Genomic DNA, 27,683 nt, shown 5'->3' with positions numbered 1-27,683 from the left:
TTAGAAAAAAGTTATTTTAAATTGAAATAATATTTTACAATATTGCTGTTTTTACTTTCTGATCAAATAAATGCAGCCTTGATGAGCATAAGAGACGTCTTTCAAAAACATTAAAAAAATTTAAACAACCCCAGATTTACTTTAGTATCATTCAAAACTCTCATTTTGTTTCATACATGTTTGAAAGACATGCGGGGGAATAAATAATGACATTATTTAGACATTTCACTTTTTCCTTGGGCTATTTTGTAAATCTTGTAATGTTTTGAAGAGACATTACTATGTCACCTCCAGTTTGATTTATAGAAGTATAACTAGCATTCGGCTGCACAGTATCTTGTTAATGTTTAAAGATAATCTTGTGTCTGTTTCTCATTGCTGTTTAACCAAATTATCTCTGATTGTTCTGTGTTACAGGTTCCTTCCTGGGCCAGCATGGTTCTGTATCTGAGACAGATTGTCAGCCATGTACCCCTGGATTCTACTGTCCAGACTGGGGTCAGAGCTCTGCAGAGCTCCGCTGTCCTGAGGGCAGTTTCTGTCCGGCAGGTTCTGTAACAGGACATCAACCCGGTAGGATGTAATACTGACGAGGCAGAAATCCACATTGTCCTCTGGGCATCAGTTAAACTGGGGTACTGGATGTACAGAGCACTGAGCGGGTTTCATAAATAGAGAGTCCTCCTGCCATTTATCTTCGTGACTAACCACAGCATCTCTACAGGGTTGCCCTAGTGCTGTCTGAATTATTTAGTACTGTTGCCATGAGATGTCTAGACATCGTCTATTTATATACTGCCAGTCTCTTACCTTTATGATCTGTCTGTTCAGGCCGTCAGTGTCCGTCTGGTCACGCGTGTCCGTATGGCAGCGTCCAGCCTGCCATCTGTCTGCCTGGTACTTATCAGCCTCTGCCATCCCAGCCTTCCTGCAAACCATGCCCACCAGGTAAATATTAAATGGGTGAGTCTCTCAAAGCCTGTTAAGGAATGTCTGGGTTGTATTTTACCCCAGAATCACAAAGATAAAAATAAGAAAATAAATTCTACATTCATATTTGGCATTGTCTAAAGTTTTAGCATTATTTTTGGGACAGATACACGTTCTACCATACTTTTTATAGTTACCCTGACTATCTTAATATTTTACTTTTAATTCCCATTATTTTCAGTAATGATTCTCATTGCTGTAATGCAGGACATTTTTACAATAAAACAAATACTGTAATACAATGATTTTAAAACTAAAATAAGCAAATGTAATTTTTGTTAATTCTTTATGGTTCTAAAAATAGGATTCCTTGAATGTCAAGAAATGTCTGGATCATATTTCTTCCTAAATACATTCAAAAAAGAGAAAATAGAAAATTAAACTTACATTTACATTTGACATTTACTATTCTGACTGCAAATTATGATTTTCATTACCATTATATAGTATTTTTTAAATTTATAATATTTAAATTATTCAATCTTAATGGTGCTAAAAAAAATTCTTAATTATTTATTTTGATTTTTGGAGTAAAATATGACCTAGAAATGGGTTCTCCCCAAATTTAAATGTATGGCATAAAGTAAATTAAGTCCTTATTTATATTTTGCATTGATGTTATTTTCAGGACAATTGTTGTACTATTGTCATTTATTTTCAATAATGATTTTCATTACCACAAAACTGAATGTTTTTTTACATTATAGTAATCCAATGATTTTTTGAAAATTAAAATGATTTTTATTTTTTAAAAACTGTAATGGTTTTAATTATTAAACAAGTGAATAGTACTATGCTTTTTCTTCTACTAGGTTTTTACTGTTTGGAGGGTTGCACCGCCCCGCTTCCCTGCCCTGCGGGCACTGCAAGTATGATTGAGGGGTTGCAATCTCAGCTGGATTGCTCTTCATGTCCTCCCGGATTCTACTGTAACACCAGTGCACTAATCAGCCCCACTGGACCCTGCTCTGCAGGTCAATGCCACAGAAATTCCCATTAGAGCCTGTTCTGCTGGTGTATATCTTCATTTTACATTTCGTTCTCCCTCCATAAAAGGCCATTTCTGTTCGTCTGGAGCCACAGAGCCTGCCCCAGTCTCTCAGATGTATGGAGATATATGTCCAGCAGGACATTACTGCCCCGAGCAAAGCAGTGCTCCATTACCCTGTCCTGTCGGTTTCATTCTCCAGGACAAAGGAGCCACTTCTTCTAATGACTGCTCCCCTTGCCCTCCAAGCAGATACTGCATTGCACCAGGCTCCTCTCAGCCATCAGGTTGGCAGATCATAAATGTTACACTGTAAACCACAAAATAATTCAGCTGAATGATGATGAGAAGTGATGCCTATGTTATACTTGCCCCTCTACAGGGTTTTGCGCTCCAGGTCACTATTGCATCGGCAGCGCAGATACCGCCGCACCTCAGTCCTCACCCTCTCAGCAGACCTGTTTTTGTGACCTCATACCTTCATCCCACCTCCAAATGTATGATCTTTGCTTTCCGAAGCACAACATAACCTGCTCAATTCACATTTCAGGTAGGACTCCTGGTATGGTACTAAATCATTTATATGGTAACGGATGAGCCTGTTAAAACTGACTGACACTTTTTCAAGGAGATGGTGCTGGAGTCTGGACCGATCTGGATCCCAGATCTCTATTAGATTTAACCGAGTCTGAGGGTTATCCAGAATCACCTCTACAAATCACAGAAACATGCACTGGCTTCAAAGGAGACCTGTGTCCTAAAGGTATACAATGCACACTGGTATATTTGTTATTAAAATATGTCATTAAAAGGGTTGGTCACCCAAAATAGCCATAATTTACTCAGATTCAGATTCACACTTTAGTGGGTTAGGGTTAGGGTTACTCACTCTAGTGTCATTGCAAACCTGTCTGACTTTCTTCTGTGGAGCACAGAAGGACATATTTAAAAAAAAAATGTGCTGGTTGCTCTTTTCTATGCATTTACAATGAATAGGGACTGGAGCTTTTAAGCTTCAAAAAAGTTGCAAACTTACCATACACCATCATAACATTGTTTATATGACTTGTGGGCAATATTCCCAATTTTCTGAAGTCATTTTTTCTCTGGGTGAGCAACAGACCAAAATTTATGCCATCATTTACTAAAAACCTTCAAAGAGTACCTAGTGCAAAGAGTAACAATGTCACTGTGACACACTGCTACTGTGAGGAGACGAAGGAGTGTGGCGACGTGGAAGAATTACAATCAACAGTCTTTAATAGTCCAAAGGAAAACACACGAAGCACAAGGGATGGACGTTAGACAATGGACACTAGACATAGGAAAACACTGGGGTTAAGTAATCGGAACTAATGAGGAAATAAACGAGGCACAGCTGAATCAAATAGAACTCAATGGAAACAGGAACAGGAAGAACCAAATATGACATGGGAGAAACTGGGTCACAGGGAGCACATGGGGAGCAAAACACAACACAACAGGAACACAGGTCTGACATTACCTCCCCCTCCCGGAAGGCGCGTCCACGGATCAGGCAGTTCAGGGTGCCATGGTGGATCAGACAGTTCAGGGAGCCATGGCGGAGCAGGCAGTTCAAGGGGCCATGGCGGAGTGGGCGGCTCGGGGAGCCATGGTGAAGCAGGATGCACAGGGAGCCATGGCGGAGCAGGTAGCTCGGGGAGTCATGGCGGAGCAGGTAGTTCAGGGGGACATGGCTGAGCAGGCAGCTTGGGGAGCCATGGCAGGGTGGCCTTGGCCTCGGCACTCGGCCCCGGCAGTCACGGCCAGAGCCCTATAGCCTCCCCCTCCCCAAAAAAAATTCCTTGGAGAAAATTTCGAGTTATGAGGCCCTCCGTGGGCCAGTTATAGGAACAGCGGCCCTCCCTGGGCTTGACTCGGGATCTGAGGCCCTCCGTGGTCCTGACGTAGGAGCAGCGGCCCTCCCTGGGCTTGACTTGAGAACTGTGGCCCTCCCTGGGCCAGTCATGGGAACAGCGGCCCTCTCTGGGCCAGACTCGGGAACTGGAGCCCTCTCTGGGCAGTACGTAGGAACAGGGCCCTTCTCTGCGCTGGACTTGGGAACAGGAGCCCTCTCTGGGCTGGACGTGGTAACAGGAGACCTCTCTGGGCAGGACATAGGAACACAAGCCCTCTCTGGGCTTAACTTGGGAACAGGAGCCTTCTCGGGGCTGGACGTGTCTGGACTGGACGTGGGAACAGGAGCCCTCTCTGGGCTGGGCGTAGTAGCAGGAGCCCTCTCTGGGCTTAACTTGGGAACAGGAGCCCTCTCTGGACTGGACGTGGGAACAGGAGCCCTCTCTGGACTGAACTTGAAGAAATGAGCGGACTCAGGGGCTGGAACCGACACTGGAGTGGACTCGGGGGAGCGGATCCGGATTGATAACAGTCTCTTTCTCCTCATGCTCCTCTTCTGGTTTGAGGTTAAGGAGATAGCTGCTGTCATTATAGGGTTTGGGGGTGAATCAGCTGGCGGGTTTGACAGTGGAGTGGCCGACGGGCTTGACTGCGGAGCAGCCGGCGGGCTTGACACAGAGATGGTTCTGGATCGGTGGCTGGAAGCTCTCCAGACATCAAAGAATTCCTTCCCTCCAGCTCATTCCAGTGGTGTCTGGGAGGTCCACGGTGCGATGGTAATTGGCCCTGATCCAGAACAAAGAATTAAGCGTGGCGTCATCCAACACCGTCATCACGGCGAGCCCGCAGAATTCCCGGGCGAACTCTACAAATGGAAGATCCTTACGGGCTAGGGCGGCGAATCTCGCAGTGGCTTCCATGACCACAGGGAAACGGAAAAAAAACTTTTAAAAACGGAAACAATAACGGGGAGAAGGGGTGCCGCTTATTGTTTGATCCAGTGTTCTGTCACACACTGCTACTGTGAAGAGACGAACGAAGCGCAGAGACGTGGAAGAATTACAATCAACAGTCTTTAATAATCCAAAGGAAAACACACGAAGCACAAGGGATGGACGTTAGACACTGGACACTAGACATAGGAAAACACTGGGCTTAAGTAATCGGAACTAATGAGGAAATAAACGACACACAGCTGAATCAAATAGAACTCAATGGGAACAGGAACAGGAAGAACCAAATATGGGCACAATCAGACACGGGAGAAACTGGGTCAAGGCACGGGGAGCAAAACACAGCACAACAGGAACACAGGTCTGACAGTCATTCATTAAGAAGTCATTTAGATTTTTTAACATTCATTGATGATTTGTTCACAAATCAGACATCTCTATTTCAAAGTATGGAATTTTCAATATGGTGAACTATTTATCTAAATCTGTATAAGATTATGATTATTATGTACTGATTGCTAAAGCTCATTGAATCTTTTCTGCAGGGTCATATTGCCCAGTGGGTTCATCTCTTCCTCAGCCCTGTGATTTAGGCTCTTACTGTAATCAGACTGGCCTGCACACTCCTGCAGGCCTCTGTTTTGCTGGATTCTTCTGCTCCACTGGCTCCTCAAATCCCAGTGCTATGCTTTGTCCTCCTGGACACTACTGTCCCCAGGGCACACCACTACCCCTGCCCTGTCCACAAGGCACAATAAGGAGTAAGTAAACTACTTGCTACTTAGGGCTAAAAGGACAAATCATTAATAATTGATAATTAAAATATTTAGCAAGGAATTTCATTACTGATGATAGTAAATATAGCTTAAAATATACATTTACATTTAATTTATTTTACAAAATAAATTGATCCTGGTCATTATAGTAAATCTTCAATTTATCTACAGTATCTACCAGCATTTCTTCATAGTTACATTCTATAGATCTTACTTTATATCCGTAATGCAATAGATGTTTGACCTCTTGTCTAGAGCAGGCGCCAGTGCAGCACTGATGAGGGGGCGGCTGAAGTTATGAAAGGTTGCGATGATATAGCACAGAAAACTATCCCAATTAAAAAACATATGTGACCCATTCACATATTTGTCGGACCGTAAGCAAACCTGCCCACTACTACTACAACTATTAGAACACTGGGTTCACACAGGCAGAATTTAAAAAGCGCAAGGTCTAAAGGCTGAACTTCTTTGAACTTTAGCGCTGTGTTTCAGAATGATCATGCGCGAGAAGCTGCTATAAAGACCTGAGTTGAGTGCAGCATTCAAAGATGTCCATAGCGCGTTTACATTGAAATACAATGGAAAAGTACCACAGTGGAATGAAAAAATGCATTCTGAGTGAATGACCCTGCTAAACGCTACTTAGCAAATACAGATGGTAAAGTATTGAATAATATTACATAAAACAAAATCGCACAGGCCAATATATTCAAAAATCTGACATCCAGGAAATAAACACATTTTAGTCTTAGGCAGTAGTTTCACCACAAATACAGACAAGTGCCACCACCACCAGAAATACTTAATTGTGTCTTCTTTACTATAAAACACACACTTATTGCAACCGATGATGTAACACATATTCATTGCGACCCATTTAACAGATGCAATTATTTGATGGTAAGTTAGAACAACTTGAACAGCAACAAACAATAAGTGAAAGTGACGTGACATGTGGCGACCCATACTCGGAATTAGTGCTCTGCATTTATCCCATCCAAAGTGCACACACACAGCAGTGAACACACACACACCGTGAACACACACCCGGAGCAGTGGGCAGCCATTTATGCTGCGGCGCCCAGGGAGCAGTTGGGGGTTTGGTGCCTTGCTCAAGGGCACCTCAGTCGTGGTATTGAAGGTGGGAGAGGGTGCTTCACATTCCCTCCCCCCCCCTACAATCCCTGCCGGTACAAGACTCGAACCCGCAACCTTTGGGTTACGAGTCTGACTCTCTAACCATTAGGCCACGACTTCCCCACAAATAACAGCGAAGTAATCAACTAACTACGATCATCTAGCCCTCTATTAAAAATTAAAACAATTGTTTTATCATATCTTTAGCTTACTTAGTAGAGCTGCATACTTAGTTGTGCGGGAAGTTTTTGTGTCAAATGTAACAATTAAAATGTGACTTTGTGAAATGGACTGCCCTAAATTGTTGCTATAGTAGCATAATATTAATGCTAGAAAGCCTATGCACCTGGCAGCGTTATTTTTTTAAATGAACTATTATATTTTGTAATTAAAATCTATTTTCACACTCATCTTGAGTGAGGGGCGGGATAGTCTGAGCGAGGGGCAACGCCCCCTCACGCAGCCACCCCCCACCCCCTTTGGCGCCGGCCCTACTTTTGCATCCCTGTCTTTATTGCCTATTAACATTTTACTTGCCATTAACCAATTAAAACGCTGTGGCTGGATGCTTATCAATCACTTTCTTATAGTACGAGTCACTTAATGGTTTGAATTTTTCTGGAAGCTTTATGGTTCCACTGTTTTAATACTCACTAGACTCTGCTGGAGGATCCATTGCAGACGATTGCCTTGAATGTCCACCAGGATATTTCTGTGAGCGAAGAGGCCTAACCAAGCCCTCTGGTCTGTGTTCTGAGGGCTATTACTGCCCTGGAGGACAGAACACATCCAGACCACCAGAGTTTGTGTGTGGTGCAGGCCACTTCTGTGAAAGTGTAAGTGGAAATCTCACCATATACACATTTGAACTATTATTTTATTTTATTTTATTTTATTTTTACATTAAATACAGGGACAAACTTTTTAGATTTATATTATTCTTATTATAAATACATTTATTTTTTAGATTATTTATTGTGACATTGATGACACTAGTGACATGAAATAAAGGAACAACCTTTTTTTTAAGTCTGTATTATTAAAATATTTTGTTTTGCATTTTTTCTCGCTTATTAGGTCTTGCCTTACCTGGAAAAAATTACATGAGTAATAAATCATTAAACACACCCTTTAATGAACACATTCAGTAAAAGTCATAGAAGTTATATACCAGATAGTGAACAAGGCACCGGGCTGATATTTAAACCATTTCATTTTTTTATGAAAAGTTAGGTTATATAATTGTGTCTTTTACAAGAGATTTCTTTAATATTTAAATTTTTCATGACTGAAATGTACATTTTTGAGAGTGACTCAAACAAATACACTATAAAAGTATAAAAAAAACAAAAGTGAAATGGCATGAATTTAGTGAAATGATTTTGTTAATTTAAATCTAATTCCCTAGTTTGTTATTTTTAATGCATTTAAATCTTTTACAGTGCCCCTATTATGCCTTTTCGAATATTACCTTTCATGCAGTGTGTCATGTAGCTGTATGTGAACATAAACTATCTGCAAAGTTGTGAAGCTGACAGTGCACGAATAAAGTTATTGTCTATCAAAAAAAAGAGTCGGCTCGCAATCGCCTAAACGAGTCGTCAGGAATTTGAATCTTATTCTGTTACGGCTCTACGTCACGAAGTAAAACATTTGCATAATGTCTGCCCACGTTCTACGTCGCCAACTTGCCCGCCCACAAACAGTAAAATTTCTGTGTGGTTAACATCATGTCGAGAAGACACTGTATCCTACGCTGTGAGAGTAAATTTGTTTTATCACAGCTTATAATTACCACAAGCTTGTTAACACTTTACACTTACAGTACCACTGAGAAACGTCCTGCTCCTGTCGTGCTTGCGAATCAGTCTCTTGTCGATCAGCCAGTTCAACCATTTCATCATCAGACTCCGGCTCCAATTGGTATGGTACAGTCGAAACCATCTTTTCTATGTATTGACAAGTCTCCAGGGCTGTCATTCCATCATGGCAATGGGCGTTTCGTTTCCGACACGTGCTGTATGCGGTAGACCAATCCAGAGTCAATCTCTCTATGGCTCTGGACCAATCACAAAGGACTGCACCATCTGACCAATAACAGCAGTGAGGGCTCACGGAAAGGAGGGGTTTAGAGAGACAGATTCTTTGAACTGCTTCGCACAAGTCGTTTACGAATCATTTAGAAATGAGGTAAAATTAAATCTATTTTTTAAGAAAACTAACGTGTTTTCTGACCTTGCATGCATGTAAACCTGTTTTAGGAGACTCATAAAACAATATTAGCAACCTTAAAAATGGCATAATAGGGCCACTTTAATATGTTAAAAGTGAATATAAAAATGACAGTGACCTTTATAAAACATACTCATAATATTGTTAATGCTCTAACAGGGCAGCATCATAGAGAGGCCATGTTTCCCAGGAAGCTTCCAACCCAGTCTAGGCCAACATAGATGTGAAGTGTGCCCTGCCCGCTTTTTCTGTCCTGAAAACGGTATGAATGATATTTCAACAAATTAATGGATGAAATATATATGTGTTCTTTATGCCTTTACATAAGGATGTTTTTCTTGTACTAGGTATGACGCACCCACTCCCATGTCAGCCTGGATTTTATTGTCCAGTTGGGGCATCTAATCAGCATCCATGTCCTCCAGGGAGTTATGGGAACCTGTCTGGATTGGCTGAGTCTTCTGAATGCTCTCAATGTGACCATGGGACCTATTGTATGGGGTCAGGTATGACGCATGAACAATGATTATATTTTCCCCAGAGAGAACATACTAATCCTACATGCTTGGTCTGATATGTGGAGCTGATATTAGTTTCTCTGTCCAGGAAATGTGTCACCAACTGGCTCTTGCAGTGCTGGATTCTTGTGTTTTGGAGGAGCTGTCCTTCCCTCCCCAAATGATAATGAGACTGGAATACCGTGTGCAACTGGGTCTTACTGTCCAGCTGGAAGTTTTGCAGGAATACCTTGTCCCAAGGGCACATTTAGGTATCGATGTGACACATTACAATACAAAACAACTGAAAAAATGTTAAAATTCTTTATATTAAAAGCAGCTAAAAAGGAGAACATTAATTGCATTGCATTATATTTTTAAAATAATTGTAATTAATTCACATTTTTTATTAAAAATGTAATTCTATTAACTGCAATTTTTAAAAATAAAAATGTAATTGTTTTGCAGCAGTTTTATTGCTCAGAGCCAGGTCTGACCACAGTCAGTGGACCCTGCTTGCCAGGTTTGAATATCATTTACAGCAGAGATTTTTTAGGCCTTCACAGGACTTCTTTAAGTTGAATATTAATATGGCACGTTGTATTCCTACAGGGTTTTACTGCAGTGAAGGATCTCAGACTTCAGCTCCCGTGTCAGCCGTGTATGGTGATATTTGTCCTCCAGGTCACTACTGTGAAATTGGTAGTGCTGTGCCAACTCCCTGCCCAGTGGGCAGCCGGCGCCCTGATAGTGGGGGAAAGGGCACAGATGATTGCATGCTTTGCCCTGGAGGTACTGTGATACTCCATTTTAGAGATATACTGTCTGCTCCTTTGACTTTATAAGGCTCCATTTAAGTGAAATTTACTTAAGTTAGGAAGTTACTACCATTTCTAGAAGAGGTCAAATGCAAAATCGATTCTACTCATGAGTGTTTTTATGTATTGTTGCTGTTGTTTGTTCGCAGGTCAGTTTCAGGATCAGAAGGGGCAGAGTGAGTGTAAACCCTGTCCTCCAGGTTTCCATTGTATCAACCTCACAAGAGGCTTTATGGGGGTCAGCACTCCTTTGGTCTGTCCTGAAGGCTTTTACTGCCCCAATGAGACTCAGTCTGGAAACCCAGTTCCATGTCCCAAAGGCACATACAGTGATTCTCTTGGCCTAATTTCAGCAGGTGATTTATTCTGTTCTGTATTGCAATAACTGAGCAAATGAACATGATTAAATGCATTCTTCTGTTTATATCTTGCTTACTGGGTCTGTTTTTTTTTGTATAAATGCAGAGCAGTGCCTGTTGTGTCCTATGGGACATTTCTGCGGTTCAGATGGACTCTCTGAGCCCTCGGGGCCCTGTGCTCCTGGATTCCTCTGTTTTGTGCAGGCCACAGTTCCCAACCCCACTGACAACAGCACTGGCACTTTGTGTCCACCAGGGGCATACTGCCTTCTGGGAACAAGAGCAGGTACTCTTTGGAACAGTGTTATTTTAGTATTATTTATACAATATTGTACTATTTATTAATATTTTTAATAAGATTTTATTTGTATATTTTCTTTTTTTTTTTTTTTTTTCGTTTTAGTAATTGTTATGTGCTTATGTCATTTTTTTATTAGTTTTTGTTGCTTTTAAATATTTGTGTTTAGCTTTCATTGACATTAAATTTTTTTTTTTTTTTTTTTTTTTTTTTTTTTTTTTTTTTCGTTTTAGTAATTGTTATGTGCTTATGTCATTTTTTTATTAGTTTTTGTTGCTTTTAAATATTTGTGTTTAGCTTTCATTGACATTTTAGTTTTAGCATTTTTTGTACAATCAATTTTTATTTCAGTTATTCATCTAATATATGTATTTAATTTCAGCTTCATTTAAATGAATGAACCATTTTACTTTTAGTTAACAACAACAACACTATGGAGGAGTCTTAAGGGTTTTCATAAGGGTATTCAACCTTTACTGACCCAGAGACCCCCAAAAAGGCTCTCAGACAACCCAAGGAGCCCCGAAAAGCTACATATTCTAATAACTTTTTATTGAAAAATTATCATTAAAAATAAATAATTATTACATTATATAATCAAATCATTATTTAATGAATTTATCATATAAATATAACTTATCTCAAAGACAAAAATGCTCTGCATGCCCTTTTTCTCTCATTTGAATCATTTGTTTTCACAGATAGGGGGAGTGTACATTTTTTTTTTTCTTTTTCTTTTCAACCTTACCTGATTGAGCATAATGGTTCATTTAATTTAATTTCTTTCTTTGTTTCCATAATGAGAAATTTATCTTGAGCAGTCAAGAGAGCAGATAAACTTTACAGAGTTACACACACACACACACACACACACACACACACACACAAAATTCACAATATTAATATTCCACTTACATACACTTACTATTCACTCACAATACCCACACATTTCCCACAAACCCTATTTTTCTTATTCTAGATTCTATTTTTTCATTCAAATGTAACAAAATATTTTAAAGAAAATTATTAGCTTTTTTATCCTTTGTGGAAAAGGATAGTTCAAAGACCCCTGGATGAAAACCATTACAATACCGCTAAAGCATTGATATTATGCCAGAATTTGGAGTTGTATGATGCAACCATGAGTCATATTCTATTATTGTCTAATTCTATTGTACCATGTAGGTGAATGTTCTGCGGGCTACTACTGTGACTGGGGCTCTAACAGTCCGGAGCAGAGCCTCTGTCCTGCCAGTTTCTATTGCCCCACAGGCACACACAAGCCCCTGGCCTGCACTGCAGGCACTTACAGCTCCGTCATGGGCAACAGTCACCGAGAAAATTGTGAGCCATGTCCATTAGGCTACTACTGTCAGGGTGTGTTATTTATTCTGTCTACAAGAAAATTTGTTTAAAACCGTCTCTGTGCTCTTATAAATCTATTACAATTGATCCTATTGCATTACAATGCAGGGGAAGCAGTAGCAGAGCCTCTTCCATGTCCACCGGGGCATTTCTGCCCCACAGGCACATCACAGGGCACTCAGTTCCCCTGCCCTCCAGGAACAATGCAGCCACAGTCTGGGACAGCCAGTATAGATGAATGTCTACAATGTCCTGCAGGTCAGACTGAAAATACATGACAACAAAAAAATGTTATTACATACAGAGACTGCTGTTCAAACATTTGTGGGTCAGTAATATTTTGACATAAGTTTTACTTTTATTCAGCAAGGATGCATTCAATTGATGAAAAAAATAATTAAAGACATTTATAGTAAAAGATTTCTGTTTCATAAATGCCTTTCTTTTGAACTTGTATTCATCAAAGAATCCTGTAAAAATGTATCACAGTTTCTACAAAAATATTAAGCAGGCCAACTGTTTTCGACATTGATGATAATAATAAGAAATCAGTATATTAGATAGCTTTCTGAAGAATCATGTAACTTAAAAGACTGGAGTAATGACTGCTAAAAATTCAGCTTTGCATCACAGGAATAAATTACATTTCAAAATATAATATAATAGAAAATGGCTATTTTAATTTCTGCAAATATTTCTTATTTTCACTGTCTTTACTGTATGTTTTATCAAATAAAGGCAGTGAGCATAAGAGCATTCTTTCAAAAACTTTTAAAAATGTTATGGACCCCAAACTTTTGAATGGTATGTATTAAAGGGTTTTCAACCTTTACAGACCCAGAGACCCCCAAAAAGCTACACATTATAATGCCTTTTTTAGTGAAAGCCTTAATTATCATTATTACATTATATAATCAGATCATTATTTCATTAATTTATCATATCGATATAATTTATCCCTAAACTTTTGAACAGTTTGTATTTACATCTACATCTAATTTATGTAATCTCTCTGTGTAGGCATGTTTTGTGCTCGCCATGGTCTTTCAGAGCCTACAGGGTGCTGCCAGGATGGATTTTACTGCCCTTCGGGTGCCACAAGTCCCAACGGCACTGGAAATGTGATATATATCATCAGTTCTGTTTCTTAAAAAAGACACCATGTGTTCACAAAGGGTTAAACTCATTTACAGTGTGTGATTTGCAGATTGAATCTACAGGCAACAGCATGTGCCCGCCTGGCCATTATTGCCCAACTGGTATCGGCTCTCCTCTCCCATGCCCCGCTGGAACATTCTCCAGCTCCCCAGGGTTGAGTGGGGCGGAGCAGTGTCAGCCGTGTCCTCCTGGGTACTTCTGTGAGCAAACTGCTATGGTGTATCCATCAGAAGCAGCTCTCTGTGATGCTGGGTAATTATATCTATTTGTGGCTGGGTTGGAAAACAGATACAGTGGAGTGGCAGTGAAGTGCTTTTGTGATTGGCTCGTTGAGGAGATTTTCATCAGGCATCTAAAACCTGGTGTATGCTCATAAAACAATGATTTTCTTTTGAAATATAGTTTATGACAGCTTTATTTCTCCCTCACAGATATGTGTGTATCAATGGCAGTCGTAGTGCTCGACCGGTAGATGGACTGCAGGGTTATATTTGTCCGAGCAGACACAGTTGCCCCATTGGTACTCCATTGGAAGTGCCTTGTGAGCCTGGCACATACAGCAGTGCTCCTGGTGCTGCCCAATGTCTCTCATGCCCAGCTGGCACTATGTGTCCTTCCCCTGGCACACAGGAGCCATCCCCATGTCCCATGGGTGAGTCCAGCCCTGTGCTGAGATTATTATGATGGCTCATTAGTAATTACGTTTTTCTATTCTGCTGCAAATCCTTTTTCCCCCATCATACAATGCAATTTAAAAGTTTGCACTCAGTAAGATTTATTTGATGGTTTTGAAAAAAGTCTCTTATGCTGCATTCATTTCATCAGTAAAAGCAGTAAAATTGTGAAAATTATTAGAAATTAAAATAACTGTTTTCTATTTTAATATATTTTAAAATTTAATTTATTTCTGTGATGCAAAGCTGAATTTTCAGTAGCCATTACTCAAGTCTTCAGTGTCATATGATCCTTCAGAAATCATTCTAATATGCTGATTTGCTGCTAAAGAAACATTGCTTTTTAACAGTTGTGCTGCTTAATTTTTTTTCATGGAATCCGTGATGCATTTTAATGATACATTATTGTCAGGATCATTTGATGAATAAAAAGTATAAAAGATGAAATTATAAATATCTTTCCTGTAATTTTTAATCAATTTTACAGTATGTGTCCTTTCTGAATAAAATAATACAATTTAAAAAAATTAATAACAAAAAAATTAATCTGAATTAATTTGTAAAAAAAAAAAAAAGACTGAATCCAAACCTTTGAACAGTAGTGTATATACTATCATGTTTGCTAACAATCTGCCATCTTTCCTGTGTTGCATCAGGTCATTTTTGCCCTGCTGGCACTGCTGCAGCTGTACCCTGTCCTGTGGGCACACTGGGACAGGTTACCAGAGCTCAGTCGGAGGCTGCCTGTGTGCCCTGCCCTACTGGCCTCTACTGCAGTTCACCTGGAACATCACAACCACAGGGTCTGATATCATCCCACACTTTTTTATAAGAGCACAGGTTTTAGTCTGTGACTGTATCATATGGACTAATTGTTGTTTTATTTGTAGGCCAGTGCCAGCAGGGTTCTTTCTGCCAAGGAGGGTCTCCAAATCCTGCTCCTCTGAATATAACTGGCTACCTCAGGAATGGCCCCTGTCCGCAAGGTCACTTTTGCCCTTCTGGAACCCTAATGCCTCTGCCTTGCCCAGCAGGCAGCATTCGTAACCTCACAGGTGTGTACAGACCCACACATTTATTTTAAAGGGGTCATATGATGCTTTTTTAAAGATCATTATTTACAGCTTGTAACACTCCAAAGAGAAAGGAAAACTTGAAATCGCATCATATGACCCCTTTAATATAAATCAATAAAACATTTAGAGCCTCTAAGGAAAAACAATAAAGCAGTTCAAAAGGGCAGTTATTATACGCAACCAAAAACAACAAGAGCAGCATGTAGTTGCATATTAATAATTTACCAGGGATAGCGCATCAAAATAAATAAGCTATCAAATCCAATACGCTGTGTGGCTTAAATGCACTGGTGCATAAGTAATATTGCACAGATTCAGCTTTAGTTGTTCTTATAAATTCACTCTAGCACTATACTTTTAAATAATTCACACGCTTCTAAATATTGCCCTTTCCATATTCTCTGGAACCTTTTGCACATTAATATTTTATCATTTGCGTTCTTTATGTACTAACAAGCAGTGTTTTTTGTTAATAATATTGATCTGCCCACAGGGGGTTACTCCATAGAAAGCTGTCTTCCCTGCCCAGCAGGGCATTACTGTGCTAGCGAAGGCCTGGATGCTCCAACTGGACCCTGTGCTGCAGGCTTTTACTGCCCCGTAGACTTCTCCTCCACCACCCCGCACGCCTTCCTCTGCCCCAAGGTCAGTTCTGCCTCCTTCACACCCTTCTATCGCTTTTTAATCTGTGCCTAGCAACTTGACTGACAGGTTTTGCTCTCTCAGGGTCATTACTGTCCCTTGGGCTCAGCCCTGGCCTTGCCCTGCCCCACGGGACAGTACCAGCCGAATCCGGGCTCGGATAACTGCATCCCCTGCCGTCCAGGCTATTACTGTGAGGAGGCAATTATCGGAGACCCCCGGCCTTGCCCGCCACACTCCTACTGCCCTGCAGGTAACCCATGCTGCTGTAACTCTCTATATTGTGTCTGTGGTGTCATTAGTACACGCACATTATCTGATTCTGCTTGTAATTGCAGCAACAATGGTTCCTCAGCCCTGTCCCAATGGCACATACACCCCACTTGAGGTCGGTGGTTTGCAGGAGGAGAGAGAGTGTTTGCCGTGTCCACCAGGAAAGTTCTGCAAGTATGTTTACAGATCTTATAAGAGTGTTTCTTCAACCATGGACACTTATGACCTTGTAGACTTTTAGAAAATAAACTTAAACTTTACACACTCTCTCTTATTTTATTATTTATTTGTATGCTACTATTCAGATGTTTGGGTTAGTAAGATTTTTAATGTCTTTGAACGAAGTCTCTTATGCTCACCAAGGCATTTATTTGGTCAAAATACAGTAAAACTGTAATATTTATTGCAATTTAGAATAGCTGTTATAATATATTTTAAAATGTAATTTATTCCTGTGGTGGCAAAGATGAGTTCCCTTTCTGTCGTTCACTTCGAAGTTGTGTCGTGTGTACAACACTAGGGGTCACTCTTGGGAGCCCAAACACCTCTGACATCTTTGAGAAAAGGCCAATGAAATTGGGTGTGCAGAATTTGCATGACTGGCCACGCCCCGGGCATCCGGGTATAAATAGACCAGCATAGCATCTGCTCACTCGTTCTGTTTTTCGGAGCCGAATGCAGCGTCTCTCACTGAGAAGTTGCGATTATTCACCTCTCGATTCCTCGTCGTTGGATCTAAGGCACGGTCAGTGGTCTCTCCCTACTCATACACAGATAAGCATTGTGAGAATACCCCTGGGTGCTTCAACAGTGATCTTTAAAGAGCAAATTTCCTCTAAAAGAGTACAATTTCTCTGAGAGCTACACAGGTGGAATTGTGTGTTACATCATGCCTTTCTGTCCGTGTGTTTCTGGTTTTGGTTGGCACGTCTCGAAAGACGACCGGCACGAGTGTTGTATTCAGTGTTTGGGCCGTGCTCACGCTGAGGCAGCGCTTGTGGATGGTTCGTGCCCCGCTTGCGAGGCACTTCCCATCGGCACGTTGCGCTCGCGGCTCGGGTTCTTCTTCAAAAGACCCAGAGTCACCGCGGCTGCTTGCCGCTCTGGTCCTTTTACCTCTGGGTACGAGGCCACAGCGATGTGCACCACGGAAGAGCATGGGGATGCGGGATCAGTTTCGCCGGAGCAATCGCTGTGAGCTTCCCGTTCTTCCCTTGCTTTGTGTTTTAACGGTCGAGTTTCCGGATGAGTTTGAGAGCTCGTCTGAGAGGCGCTGAGCCTCAGTCCGAGGCTGATGCTGAGATGGCAGCTGTGCTTGCCCGGGCAGCCAAGAGCATCGGGCTGGAGTGGTCTCCCCCACCCTGCCCCGAGCGCTTGCGGCTGGACGATTGGATTCTGGGTGCTGAGCGCGACACTAAGCCGCGCTCGGCCCCGATGCCTTTCTTCCCAGAAGTGCACGAGGAGCTGACGAAATCGTGGAAGGCCCCTTTTTCGTCCAGAACACAATACAACGGCTCCTCTGCCCTCACCACCCTCGATGGGGGTCCAGCGAGGGGGTATACGGAGGTTCCCCAGGTGGAGAGAGCGATTGCGGTGCATCTTTGCCCGCAAAACACCGCCACCTGGCGGGGTCGCCCGAGACTCCCGTCCAGGATTTGTAAGTTCTCTTCGTCCTGGGTAGCGAAGGCTTATTCGGCTTCTGGACAAGCTGAGTCCGCCCTGCACGCCATGGCCATCCTGCAGGTCTACCAGGCCAAGGCATTGAAAGAACTGCACAAGGGTGGTCCCAACCCAGAGGTACTGCAGGAACTGCGCTCAGCAACTGACAATGCCCTTGGGGCTACGAAGGTCACGGCGCAGGCTCTGGGGAGGGTGATGTCCACTTTAGTGGTCCAGGAACACCACCTGTGGCTCAACCTGGCTGAGATGCGGGAAGCCGAGAAAGTACGCTTTCTTGATGCCCCCATTTCACAGGTTGGTCTCTTTGGCAACACCGTGGAAGAATTTGCCCAGCAGTTCTCCACGGTGAAGAAGCAAACGGAGGCCATCAAACACATCCTGCCTCGGCGTGGGTCAGGTCCTGTTCCTGCACCCCCTAGTCAGCAGCCCCCGTCTGCTCATCGCCGGGGACGGCCCCCTGCGAGGACTGCTGAGGCCCCGCAACAGCCCGGGCCTTCAGTCAAGCCTGACCAACGGCCCACCACTCGCAGGAAGGTGGCACCACCAGCTCGTCATCAGGGCACCAGAAACCCTCGCAAGGCTTCAAAGCGTTCCTGAGACGGGCAACCAAGGGAGGAGGGACCATTTGGCCAGCCTGGATCCACTTCTGGCGGAGGGACGGGAGGTGGATTCGGCTCCACCACGGCTGTCTGCCACCTTGCAGATAGCCACCACTTGGTCAATAAAAGAACAATTTCCTTCTTCTCTGGGTCACACACACAGCATTTTTGGCCCTCACATTTGTGACGGCCAGACGTTGAAACCATGCATCAGAACCTGTTTGGACACAGACACTCTGTCTCCTCACGTTCAGATGCAAAAGGTCTATCACTCCGCCAACACGATGCATGCTGGCGAACTCATGTTCCCTCATCCGTCGGTGGCACATGTGACAGACCCTGCGGACAAGGCGCTGTGTGTTTCACAGGACAATTCACTTCCTACCACAGCACCTTCCATTCCGCTCAGCCACAGGAACCCTGCCTGAGGTACATCAAACATGGTTCCTTTGAGACCGTTGGCAGTGTATCTGGATGCTTGGTCAAGCCTCTCCAATCCCTCCCGATGGCTCCTCAGAACCATTTGGCTCGGCTATGCGATTCAGTTCGCCAGGCGCCTGCCCAAGTTCAGGGGCATTCTGTTTACCCCAGTACGAGGCGAGAATGCTGCTGTTCTTCGAGCGGAGGTCGCAACCCTTCTCAAGAAAGGTGCAATCGAGCCTGTTCCCCTGGCCGAAATGAAGAAGGGGTTATACAGCCCGTACTTCATTGTACCCAAGAAGGGTGGGGGCTCAGACCAATCCTGGATTTGAGGACTCTGAACCGGGCCCTTCACAAGCTTCCGTTCAGCATGTTAACCCTCAAGCACATATTAACGTGTCAGAGATCAGGATTGGTTTGTGGCAATAGACCTGAAGGAATGCATACTTTCATGTCTTAATCCTACCAAGGCACAGGCCGTTTCTTCAGTTTGCCTTTGAAGGACGGGCATATCAGTACAAGGTTCTTCCCTTCGGGCTGTCCCTGTCTCCTCGCGTCTTTATGAAGATCGCAGAGGCTGCCCTTGCCCCTCTCAAGGAAGTGGGCATTTGCATTCTCAATTACCTCGATGACTGGCTGATCCGAGCTCACTCGCGAGAATTGGTTTGCGCACACAGGGACATGGTCTTCGACCACCTAGCCTGATTGGGACTTTGGGTCAACTGGGAAAAGAGCAAACTCTCCCCTGTGCAGAGTATTTCTTTTCTCGGCGTAGAATTGGACTTGGTTACGATGACTGCACGCCTCTCTCAGGATCGTGCTCAGTCGGTGCTGAAATGCTTGAGGGCTCTCAAGCAGAGAACAGTGGTCCCTTTCAAAAATGTTCAGAGGCTCCTGGGGCATATGGCGTCCTCAGCCGCAGTCACGCCGCTGGGACTGATGCATATGAGACCACTTCAGCACTGAATACGAGCCCTACGCACATACCTAGATCGCACTCAGAGTTTCAGACGCTCTGAACAGCTCTTTATCTGCTTCGGAGGACAGCAGAAGGGGAATGCTGTCTCCAGACAGAGGATCTCCCACTGGATTATGGATGCGATCCGAATGGCCTATTAAGCCAGAGGCCTGCCTTGCCCACTGGGAGTGAGGGCTCACTCTACCAGAGGCATGGCTGCATTAGCAGCCCTGGCGAACTGGGCCTCTCTAGCGGATATCTGTAGAGCTGCAGGTTGGGCTACGCCTAATACATTTGCTAGATTTTATAATCTGCGAATGGAACCAGTTTCTTCTAGAGTCCTGAATATCAGTTCTTCGACTCAGGAGACTGGCAGGGTGTAGAGCTTGCTACCAGCGCCGCTCCCCCCTAGGGTGTTTATGCGCTTATTCAGTCCAGCTCAGGTTCCTTTCATGAACTCTGGACTACCCTTCCTTCACATAAGCACTTTACGTAGCGAAATTCGACGGAGGAACTTGCTATTAGAACTCATTATGTGGTAGGTTCCCTCGAGTGAACTCTTGTATTGGGTTAGTGCTCCACATGTAGCGGCTCCTCTTGAGTCCCAATGTGTGTATTCTCCACTGTATTGCCCTTGAGGCTCAGTGGTCCCCTAGACAGACATTCTGTCGATAGGTTCTGGGTTTTGGTAGATCTCCCCTTACATGGAGCCCACCTCAGTACCATCCCTATTTGGTACTTCCTCTGTAAGTCCATAGGTGGATCGTCACATGTTACCTCCCCATCGGGTAGGATGTGATCTCTGTAGTGCCTTTTTCCTCTGGGGGAAATAGTCACTGTCCCAACGTTACTACCAAGACTTTTTAGCTGTTTATTATGGTGAGTATTATTATGGGAAAAGGCTCCGGCTGAGGGGACATCAGCCTCTATGGCAACTCTCCCGGATGTTGGAGAGTGATGTCTTAAGTCTTGGGCGTTGGAAGGTTACGAGGAGGAGAGGTGCATTTGGTTGTGACACGCTGGCTTGTCAACATCTGTGCCCCCGCGGACTCGTGACGCATTTCGGCAGTTGTGGCGTTTAGTATAGGGACCCCTAGTGTTGTACACTCAACACAATGTCGAAGTCTCGGTTACGTATGGTAACCCTCGTTCCCTGATGGAGGGAACGGAGACGTTATGTCCTTCATGCCACAACTCCGAATTGCCTCTGAGTGGGTTGAGACACTTCTCGACTCCTCAGAACAGAACGAGTGAGCAGATGCTATGCTGGCCTATTTATACCCAGATGTCCGGGGCGTGGCCAGCCATGCAAATTCTGCACACCCAATTTCATTGGCCTTTTCTCAAAGATGTCAGAGGTGTTTGGGCTCCCAAGAGCGACCCCTAGTGTCGTACACTCGACACAACGTCTCCGTTCCCTCCATCAGGGAACAAGGGTTACCATACGTAACCGAGACGTTTGATGCTAAAGAAACATTTCTTCTTATTATCAATGTTGAAAACATTTGTAACCAGTTGTGCTGGTTAATGTTTTTGTTGAAAATGTAATTTTACATTGTAAGCTTACATTTTTTTCAGGATTCTTTAATGAATAGAAATTTCAGAAGAACTGCATTTATTTGAAATTTTTGTAACATAATAAATAGCTTTTTTTAATGCATCCCCCCTTAATAAAAGTATTAATAATACTTTTATAAAACCTTTAAAAATTAATCTAAAATAATACTTTAAAAAACTTTTGTATAGTATGTTCAACCATGAAAACCCCTTGTCACTGTATGCTTATATTGTATGGAGTTTAAAACAACAGCATTTCTTTGAAATAGATTTTTTTGTATATCATTATGCATGAATTTCCTGTCACTTTTGATCAAATTTATGTGGCCTTGCTGAATAAAACAATAATAAAAAATGGCAGTGTACATGCATCACATTTCTTTCTGAAAATAATGACAATTCAGTTATTGGGTTTTTGTGTCTCATTATTATTATTCAGGGCTGGCCAGGTGAAAGGCCTGTGCGCTGCTGGATTCCTGTGCATCTCTGGCAGTTCAGAGTTCACTCCTCAAGCCACCTTTCTTCTCAACAGAGACCAGTGTGAGTGGGGAGCACAGTGTACTGGACTGTGTCCTGCTGGTACGTTATTCATCTTCCTATAAACCCTTCCATGAATCCAGAGAAGAGAGCCTTGATACATTAACAAAGTGATCAAGGATCTGTTTTATATGATCTGAATATCAAGAGATGTTCACACTGTCACAGAGTGTGTTTACTCCTGCTCCTGTGTTTGGACAGGCTTTTATTGCCCTGAAGGCACAGAGGAACCTTTATCTTGTCCTGCCAACACTATAAGAGAAACCCCTGGAGCAAGTACTATACATGACTGTCTGCCTTGTCCTCCGAGACACTGGTGCCAAGAGGGTACGTCAATTGCTATACTGGAATTTACATGTGCTATGTGTAAATATTATGTCCAATTGTTCAATGAATTTCTGACAAATGTCCATATATTATTGTATACTTAGTATAGTAGCTTGTTACATCCATCTGAATAAAAAAAATGAAGCATTATTTCACTTTCTGTCTTCTTACAGGTGATCCCATCCCACGCATGTGTCCACCAGGCTATTACTGTGACGGCATAGCTGATTATGAGTCTGAGGGGCGGCCAGGGCCTAGAGAATGTCCCCTGTTTACATACAGGCCCACGTCTGGGGCAGGAAGCAAAGGAGACTGTCTTACCTGCCCCCCTGGCACTTTTTGTAACTCCACAGGTCTGACATACCATGTAGAACATATTATAGTACAGTGGTTCTCAAATGGCTTGGCCATGACCCACATTTTCCCATGGTCATCAAGCCGCGACCCACATTTTTAGGAGATAAATGTAAAAGCAAAATTATTTCACTTAAATTTTTCCCATGGTGAATACACGATACTTGAAACATGGAAACTGCTCCTGAATAGAATGAATATCATACCTTCATGCAAATCCTTCCCAGCTTACACATGAAGTACCAGTTATGCGATCATTCTAACACGTCCCCACATGTCTACGATACGATGTGGGAAGATTTGCAAAGAAAGAAGGCGTAACTTTTATTCTCGCTGTAGTATTGTTGCTGCTGCCATGATGTGTTTTTTGAACCTTAAACCGCATAAACACATTTCATTACACCAAATACACAAAATAATGTTCTTTTTAGGAACATCATATGACCCCTTTAAATTGCATCTGACTGAAGTGTCAACAGCTTTCACGCACGTCTTTCAAAATAAAAGTCTCGCATCAGAAAAACATTTAGTTCTGTCAGGACCACTATCGTCAAAGATGATTGAAAAACTGCTGATAATACTGAGGGACCTTATATATGAATGCTTAGATAGGTGTTGTATTCCTATAGGTAGATGGGGATCAGCTGAGAGTCAGCTGATGCGAGCTTGACTACCGTGACCTGCCAGAACTAACGCTATGCTTTATAATTACGTTTTTTTCTTGTTGATGTTCTTTCTTTAAAGTGCCCCTATTATGTCATTTTTACATCCAGCGATTCTCAAACGATTCATTTGAAGCAGTTCAAAGATTCAGTCTCTCTAAACCCCTCCTTTCCGTGAGCATGCTCTGCTCTTATTGGTCAGATGGCCTAGTCTGTTGTGATTGGTCTACGGCGTACAGCGCGTTTCAGGAACGATACGCCTATTTCAATAGTTCTGTATTTTGAGTGCTCTACAGTATAGAAAATGTAAACATCTATTATTTATCATACTTACAGGTTGTGATTCAGTGGAGCAGCTGGTCCAAATAAACAGGATACTGATTCATCTTTCAACAGCAAGCATTTTGTGAATCCCGCGTTGAACTCCCCGAGATTAGAGAAGCAGTCGTCAGTAGAATGATGTGTTTGTGGGCAGGGTCAAGTTGTTCGCAGATCGTTTACATTCACATACAGTTACATTACACACTGCATGAAAGGCAATATTGGAAATGGCATAATAGGGGCACTTTAACTGTATACTCCGCGACCCACTCAGAATGGTCTTGCGACCCACCAGTTGAGAAACACTGCAATAGTATATATAATCATAAATTTATGTACAGTTAAAAAGTTCTGGTCAGTAAAATGATTATTTAAAAAAAATCACCATTAAATTGATCAAAAGTGACAATAAGGACTTCTACATTGTTACAAAGGTTTTCTTTTTCAAATAAATGCTGTTCTTTTGAACTTAAATTTATTAAAGAATCCTGAAAATGCATCAATTTAACAAAAATAAGCAGTTTTTAACTGTTTTCAAACTGTTTTCAACATTGATAATAATGAGAAATGTTCCTTGAGCATCAAATCAGCATATTAGAATAATTTCATATGACAATAAAAACTAGAGTAATGGCTGCTGAAAAGCGTTACATCACAAAAAAAAAAATAATTTTAAAGTATTTAAAAATGGAAAACAGTTATTTTAAATCATAGTAATATTTAACAACATCATGAGTTTCACTGTATTTTTTATCAAATATAAGCAGCCTTGGTGAGCATAAGAGACTTCTTTCAAAAATATTTAAAAATCCTACTGACCCCAAAATGTTGAACAGTAGCGTATCTTATATAACATACTATAGATAATCATATACTTGCTTCATTTCTAGGACAGAATGATGATTTACATTCATTTACATCTTTGTGTTCCTGTCATCAGTAAACTTTGTTTTTATAACCGTCTCCCTAGGGCTCACTGATTTCTCAAGCTTCCTTTGTCCACCGGGTCATTGGTGCAGTGGGACAGGTTTCCCCGTGCCCTGCCCTGCAGGCACCATGAGGGCACAGGCAGGGGCAGCTGCTGTCAGTCAGTGTGAGCCTTGCCCTCCTGGTACCTACTGCCCAGACTCTCGCACCACGGGCCAGCCTAATACAGCAGGCATCCCATGTCGAGCTTCTTACGAATGTCCTGCAGGTAGTTGTGATTTCTACATGATTGATATTTACAAATGCACTAAAAGGTGTATAAATGGCACATATTATAACCGTGAAGTGTAATAAAGTGGTCCATCATACAGGTTCAGTCACAGAGACCCCTTGCAGAGCTGGTTCATACTGTAGACCCCAGACAGGAGATCCCACACCATGTCCTGCAGGATACTACTGTCCTGAAGGATCTCGCACCTACAGCTCACCACAGCAAGTGTAAGCACCAACCTACTAGGGATGTATAATATATTGCAATGAGAGGTTTTTCAGTATTGGATATTAATTGTGATATTCCTTTCCTCTATTTTTACTTTTCCTATCACTCACTTATACTAATTTAAATATAAATATGATTAAGAGAAAATTATTTTTGCAGATGTACTTTTCCACATTACTGCCCAGCCAACAGTTCTACCATGCTGTCCTGTCCAGATGGCTGGATGCCGCTGAACACCAGCGCGTTGAGGAAGTCTCAGAAGAGTAGCTGTGTGCTGTGTGGGGCCGGCACCTATCGGCCCAGTCGCTCCCCTCACCTCCAGTGCCTCCTCTGCCCTCCAGGACATCACTGCCCTCCGGGTCAGCACTGAAGAGCTCCCATAATGCAAACAATAGCAGCGCTGATTGATTATGTTTAATATTTGAATGATCTGTTTACTAGGCTCACACCATTATAGTGATCAACCCTGTCCAGTCGGGTACCTTTGTCCACAAGGCAGCTCCGATCCTGTTCCCTGCCCGCCTGGCTCATATGGAAACTGCACTAGCGCTGAATCACTTGAGGAATGTCACAAATGCCCACCAGGGACCTTCAATCACTTGCACGCCCAGAGAGCCTGTTTCCCCTGTGGGAGTTCGTCCACCTCAGATGCAGGTCAGAGTGTGTTTTTAAGACACTTTCTTTATCCTTAGGGGCCATTTACACAGAATGTGTTTTTGCCTTTAAAAATGCAAAATGCAGGCAGTGCTGGGTAATAACAGATTAGGAATTTTACTAAACAGGGCAAATTAGCGTTAGAGGGTTAGGGTTAGGGAGCCGATGGGAGGGAAAAATTTTGCGGGTGATTTAATAACAATGCTCACATTAAAGAACACAGACGCAGCCAGATCATTTCCATAATGGCCAGCGCAATCTACCAAGAGCAGTGCATATTACCATCTGCTTTAAGACATGCTTTTATGGGCGTTAAATAGTGGTGCAAATACCAGTAATTTGGCGCAAACGTTGTATGATTAATTTTAATACTCTACTCCCATAAATTTTGTGTATTCAATAAGGTCAGGCGCAATGTTCATGCCTTTTCAGTGCTAATTCTTCATTGAGTGTCTTTAGTAAATCCTGACAGTACTATTTTAATGCCAAAAGATGGTTTGCGCTGGCGCAAGCTGTTAGTAAATCTGGCCCTGTATGTCTTCTGGATTACGCAATCAGATTCCAAAAATGAAATACTTGTATTTAAATTATATAAATTTTTCACTACTACTATACTACAACTACTTTTATTGATTACATGATTACAAAATCAATGACCCTTTATGCTCTTAAAAAACAAACCATAGCATGTAATGTTGTTTCTTTTCATAGGGCCGTCCTCTTGTACCTGCATAGGCAAAAACCGTGCGTTCCAGCACTCAGATGGGTCGTGCTTGTGTAAGACCGGTTTTGTCTTTTACAATGAATTAGACTTCAAAAGCTCCACCGCAGACAGTGAACTGGACTGTCAGCCTGAGGTGAGATGTGTGCACCGAAGAAATGCTCTGTGTTTCTTCAGTTTATTTGTGTGAAAAGACAGTAAGGAGCTCTTCATTCTGTGTAGGTGAAGATGCGCTGTGGGGCAGGTCAAGTGAGACTGGCCTCTACGCTGGAATGTGTTTTCCCATCCACCTACTCTTGTAACGTCACATGTGGACCTCAGGGTGGTACTTTGGATGTTGGGATGGGCATGTAAGTTTGCTGTTCCAGTGAGGAGGGAGACTTCTGTGTATTATAATGTTAACACTTTACAGTAAGGTTCAAGTTTTAGGTATAATTAACTTGGAATGAAAATACATTTACAGTATTTATTTATTTCAATGTTTATGCTAATTGCTACATAGAGTGGCATTCAAAAGTTTGGGGTATATAAGATTTTTTTTTTTGACAGAAATTAATACTTTTTTTCAGCAAGAGCACATTAAATTGACCAAAAGTTACAGTAAAGACATTTATATGTAATACAAGTAACAAATAAATGCTGTTCATTTGAACTTTCTATTTATTAACGTATGCTTAAAAATGTATTTCGACTGTTTTCTACATAACCATATTAGAATGATTTCTGAAGGATCATGTGAGACTGAAAGGCTGGAGTAATAATGCTGAAAATCCAGCTTTGCCATCACGGTTATGAATTACATTTTAAAGTTATATTAAAATAGAAAAAGTTATTTTAAATAGTAAATTCTGCCTTGGTGAGCATGTGAGATTTAGTTCACAAACATCAAAAAATCTTACTGACCCAAAACCTTTGAACAGTAGTGTACATTAAAATTTTTAACAGTTGTATAAATTAACAGTGTATTATAATCTAACATAAATTAACAGTGAACAAAAGCGTATTTACAAACTTTAACAAATTAATTAATAAATGCTTTAAGAAGTTGTTGTTCATTAGTTCATGATACCTAATACATTAACTATGTTAACAAATTTAACCTTGTGTTACAATTATTATATTTTTTTTACTACATGTCTCTTTAATACTTACAGTATGTCAGACTCTGTTCCATGTTTTGTGTGTGTCCTGCTCCCCATGTGCCTTCCCATGCCCTTATTTGGTTAGTTTCCTGTTCCTGTCCTGATTAGTTTATTTAATTTGTCCCAGGTGTTTCCCTTGGTTTTATTGCTCCCAGGTGTGTCTCGTCATCCCCTCCTCCTGTGTGTGTGTATAAAATGTGTTCCCAGT

At 42.1% G+C, this 27,683-nt stretch overlaps 1 protein-coding gene and 1 long non-coding RNA gene across 2 annotated transcripts; both read left to right on the top strand.

The window, feature by feature from the left end:
• Positions 1-9,388: 9,388 nt before the first annotated feature.
• LOC107695999 (multiple epidermal growth factor-like domains protein 11) lies at positions 9,389-22,126 on the top strand. Its single transcript, XM_016496132.1, has 17 exons — positions 9,389-9,463; positions 9,564-9,689; positions 9,923-9,977; positions 10,067-10,246; positions 10,422-10,628; positions 10,738-10,917; positions 12,115-12,306; positions 13,315-13,415; positions 13,502-13,704; positions 13,884-14,104; positions 14,783-14,929; positions 15,017-15,181; positions 15,696-15,847; positions 15,929-16,097; positions 16,183-16,291; positions 21,771-21,910; positions 22,017-22,126. The coding sequence occupies exons 1-17, from the start codon at positions 9,389-9,391 to the stop codon at positions 22,124-22,126; spliced, it is 2,532 nt and encodes an 843-aa protein (XP_016351618.1).
• Positions 22,127-24,543: 2,417 nt separating this feature from the next.
• LOC107696001 (uncharacterized) lies at positions 24,544-25,189 on the top strand. The gene is made up of 3 exons (XR_001635051.1): positions 24,544-24,727; positions 24,831-24,957; positions 25,118-25,189. It is a non-coding gene; the product is annotated as an uncharacterized LOC107696001 (long non-coding RNA).
• The last annotated feature ends 2,494 nt before the right edge of the window (positions 25,190-27,683 follow it).

The sequence above is a fragment of the Sinocyclocheilus anshuiensis genome, unplaced genomic scaffold, assembly GCF_001515605.1.
Source record: "Sinocyclocheilus anshuiensis isolate Anshui unplaced genomic scaffold, SAMN03320099.WGS_v1.1 scaffold790, whole genome shotgun sequence".
In the NCBI taxonomy this organism is placed as follows: domain Eukaryota; kingdom Metazoa; phylum Chordata; class Actinopteri; order Cypriniformes; family Cyprinidae; genus Sinocyclocheilus; species Sinocyclocheilus anshuiensis.
Note: the sequence above shows the minus strand (reverse complement) of the source record. Positions and strands in the feature narration are given on the sequence as shown.

Excerpts from the sequence above, each read along its gene's own strand:
- LOC107695999 (XM_016496132.1), top strand. The coding sequence starts at position 9,389 with ATGGGAACCTGTCTGGATTGGCTGAGTCTTCTGAATGCTCTCAATGTG. Across the intron at positions 10,247-10,421 it reads TTGCATGCTTTGCCCTGGAG|GTCAGTTTCAGGATCAGAAG; the intron begins GTACTGTGATAC and ends GTTTGTTCGCAG. Across the intron at positions 14,105-14,782 it reads GCCATCCCCATGTCCCATGG|GTCATTTTTGCCCTGCTGGC; the intron begins GTGAGTCCAGCC and ends GTGTTGCATCAG.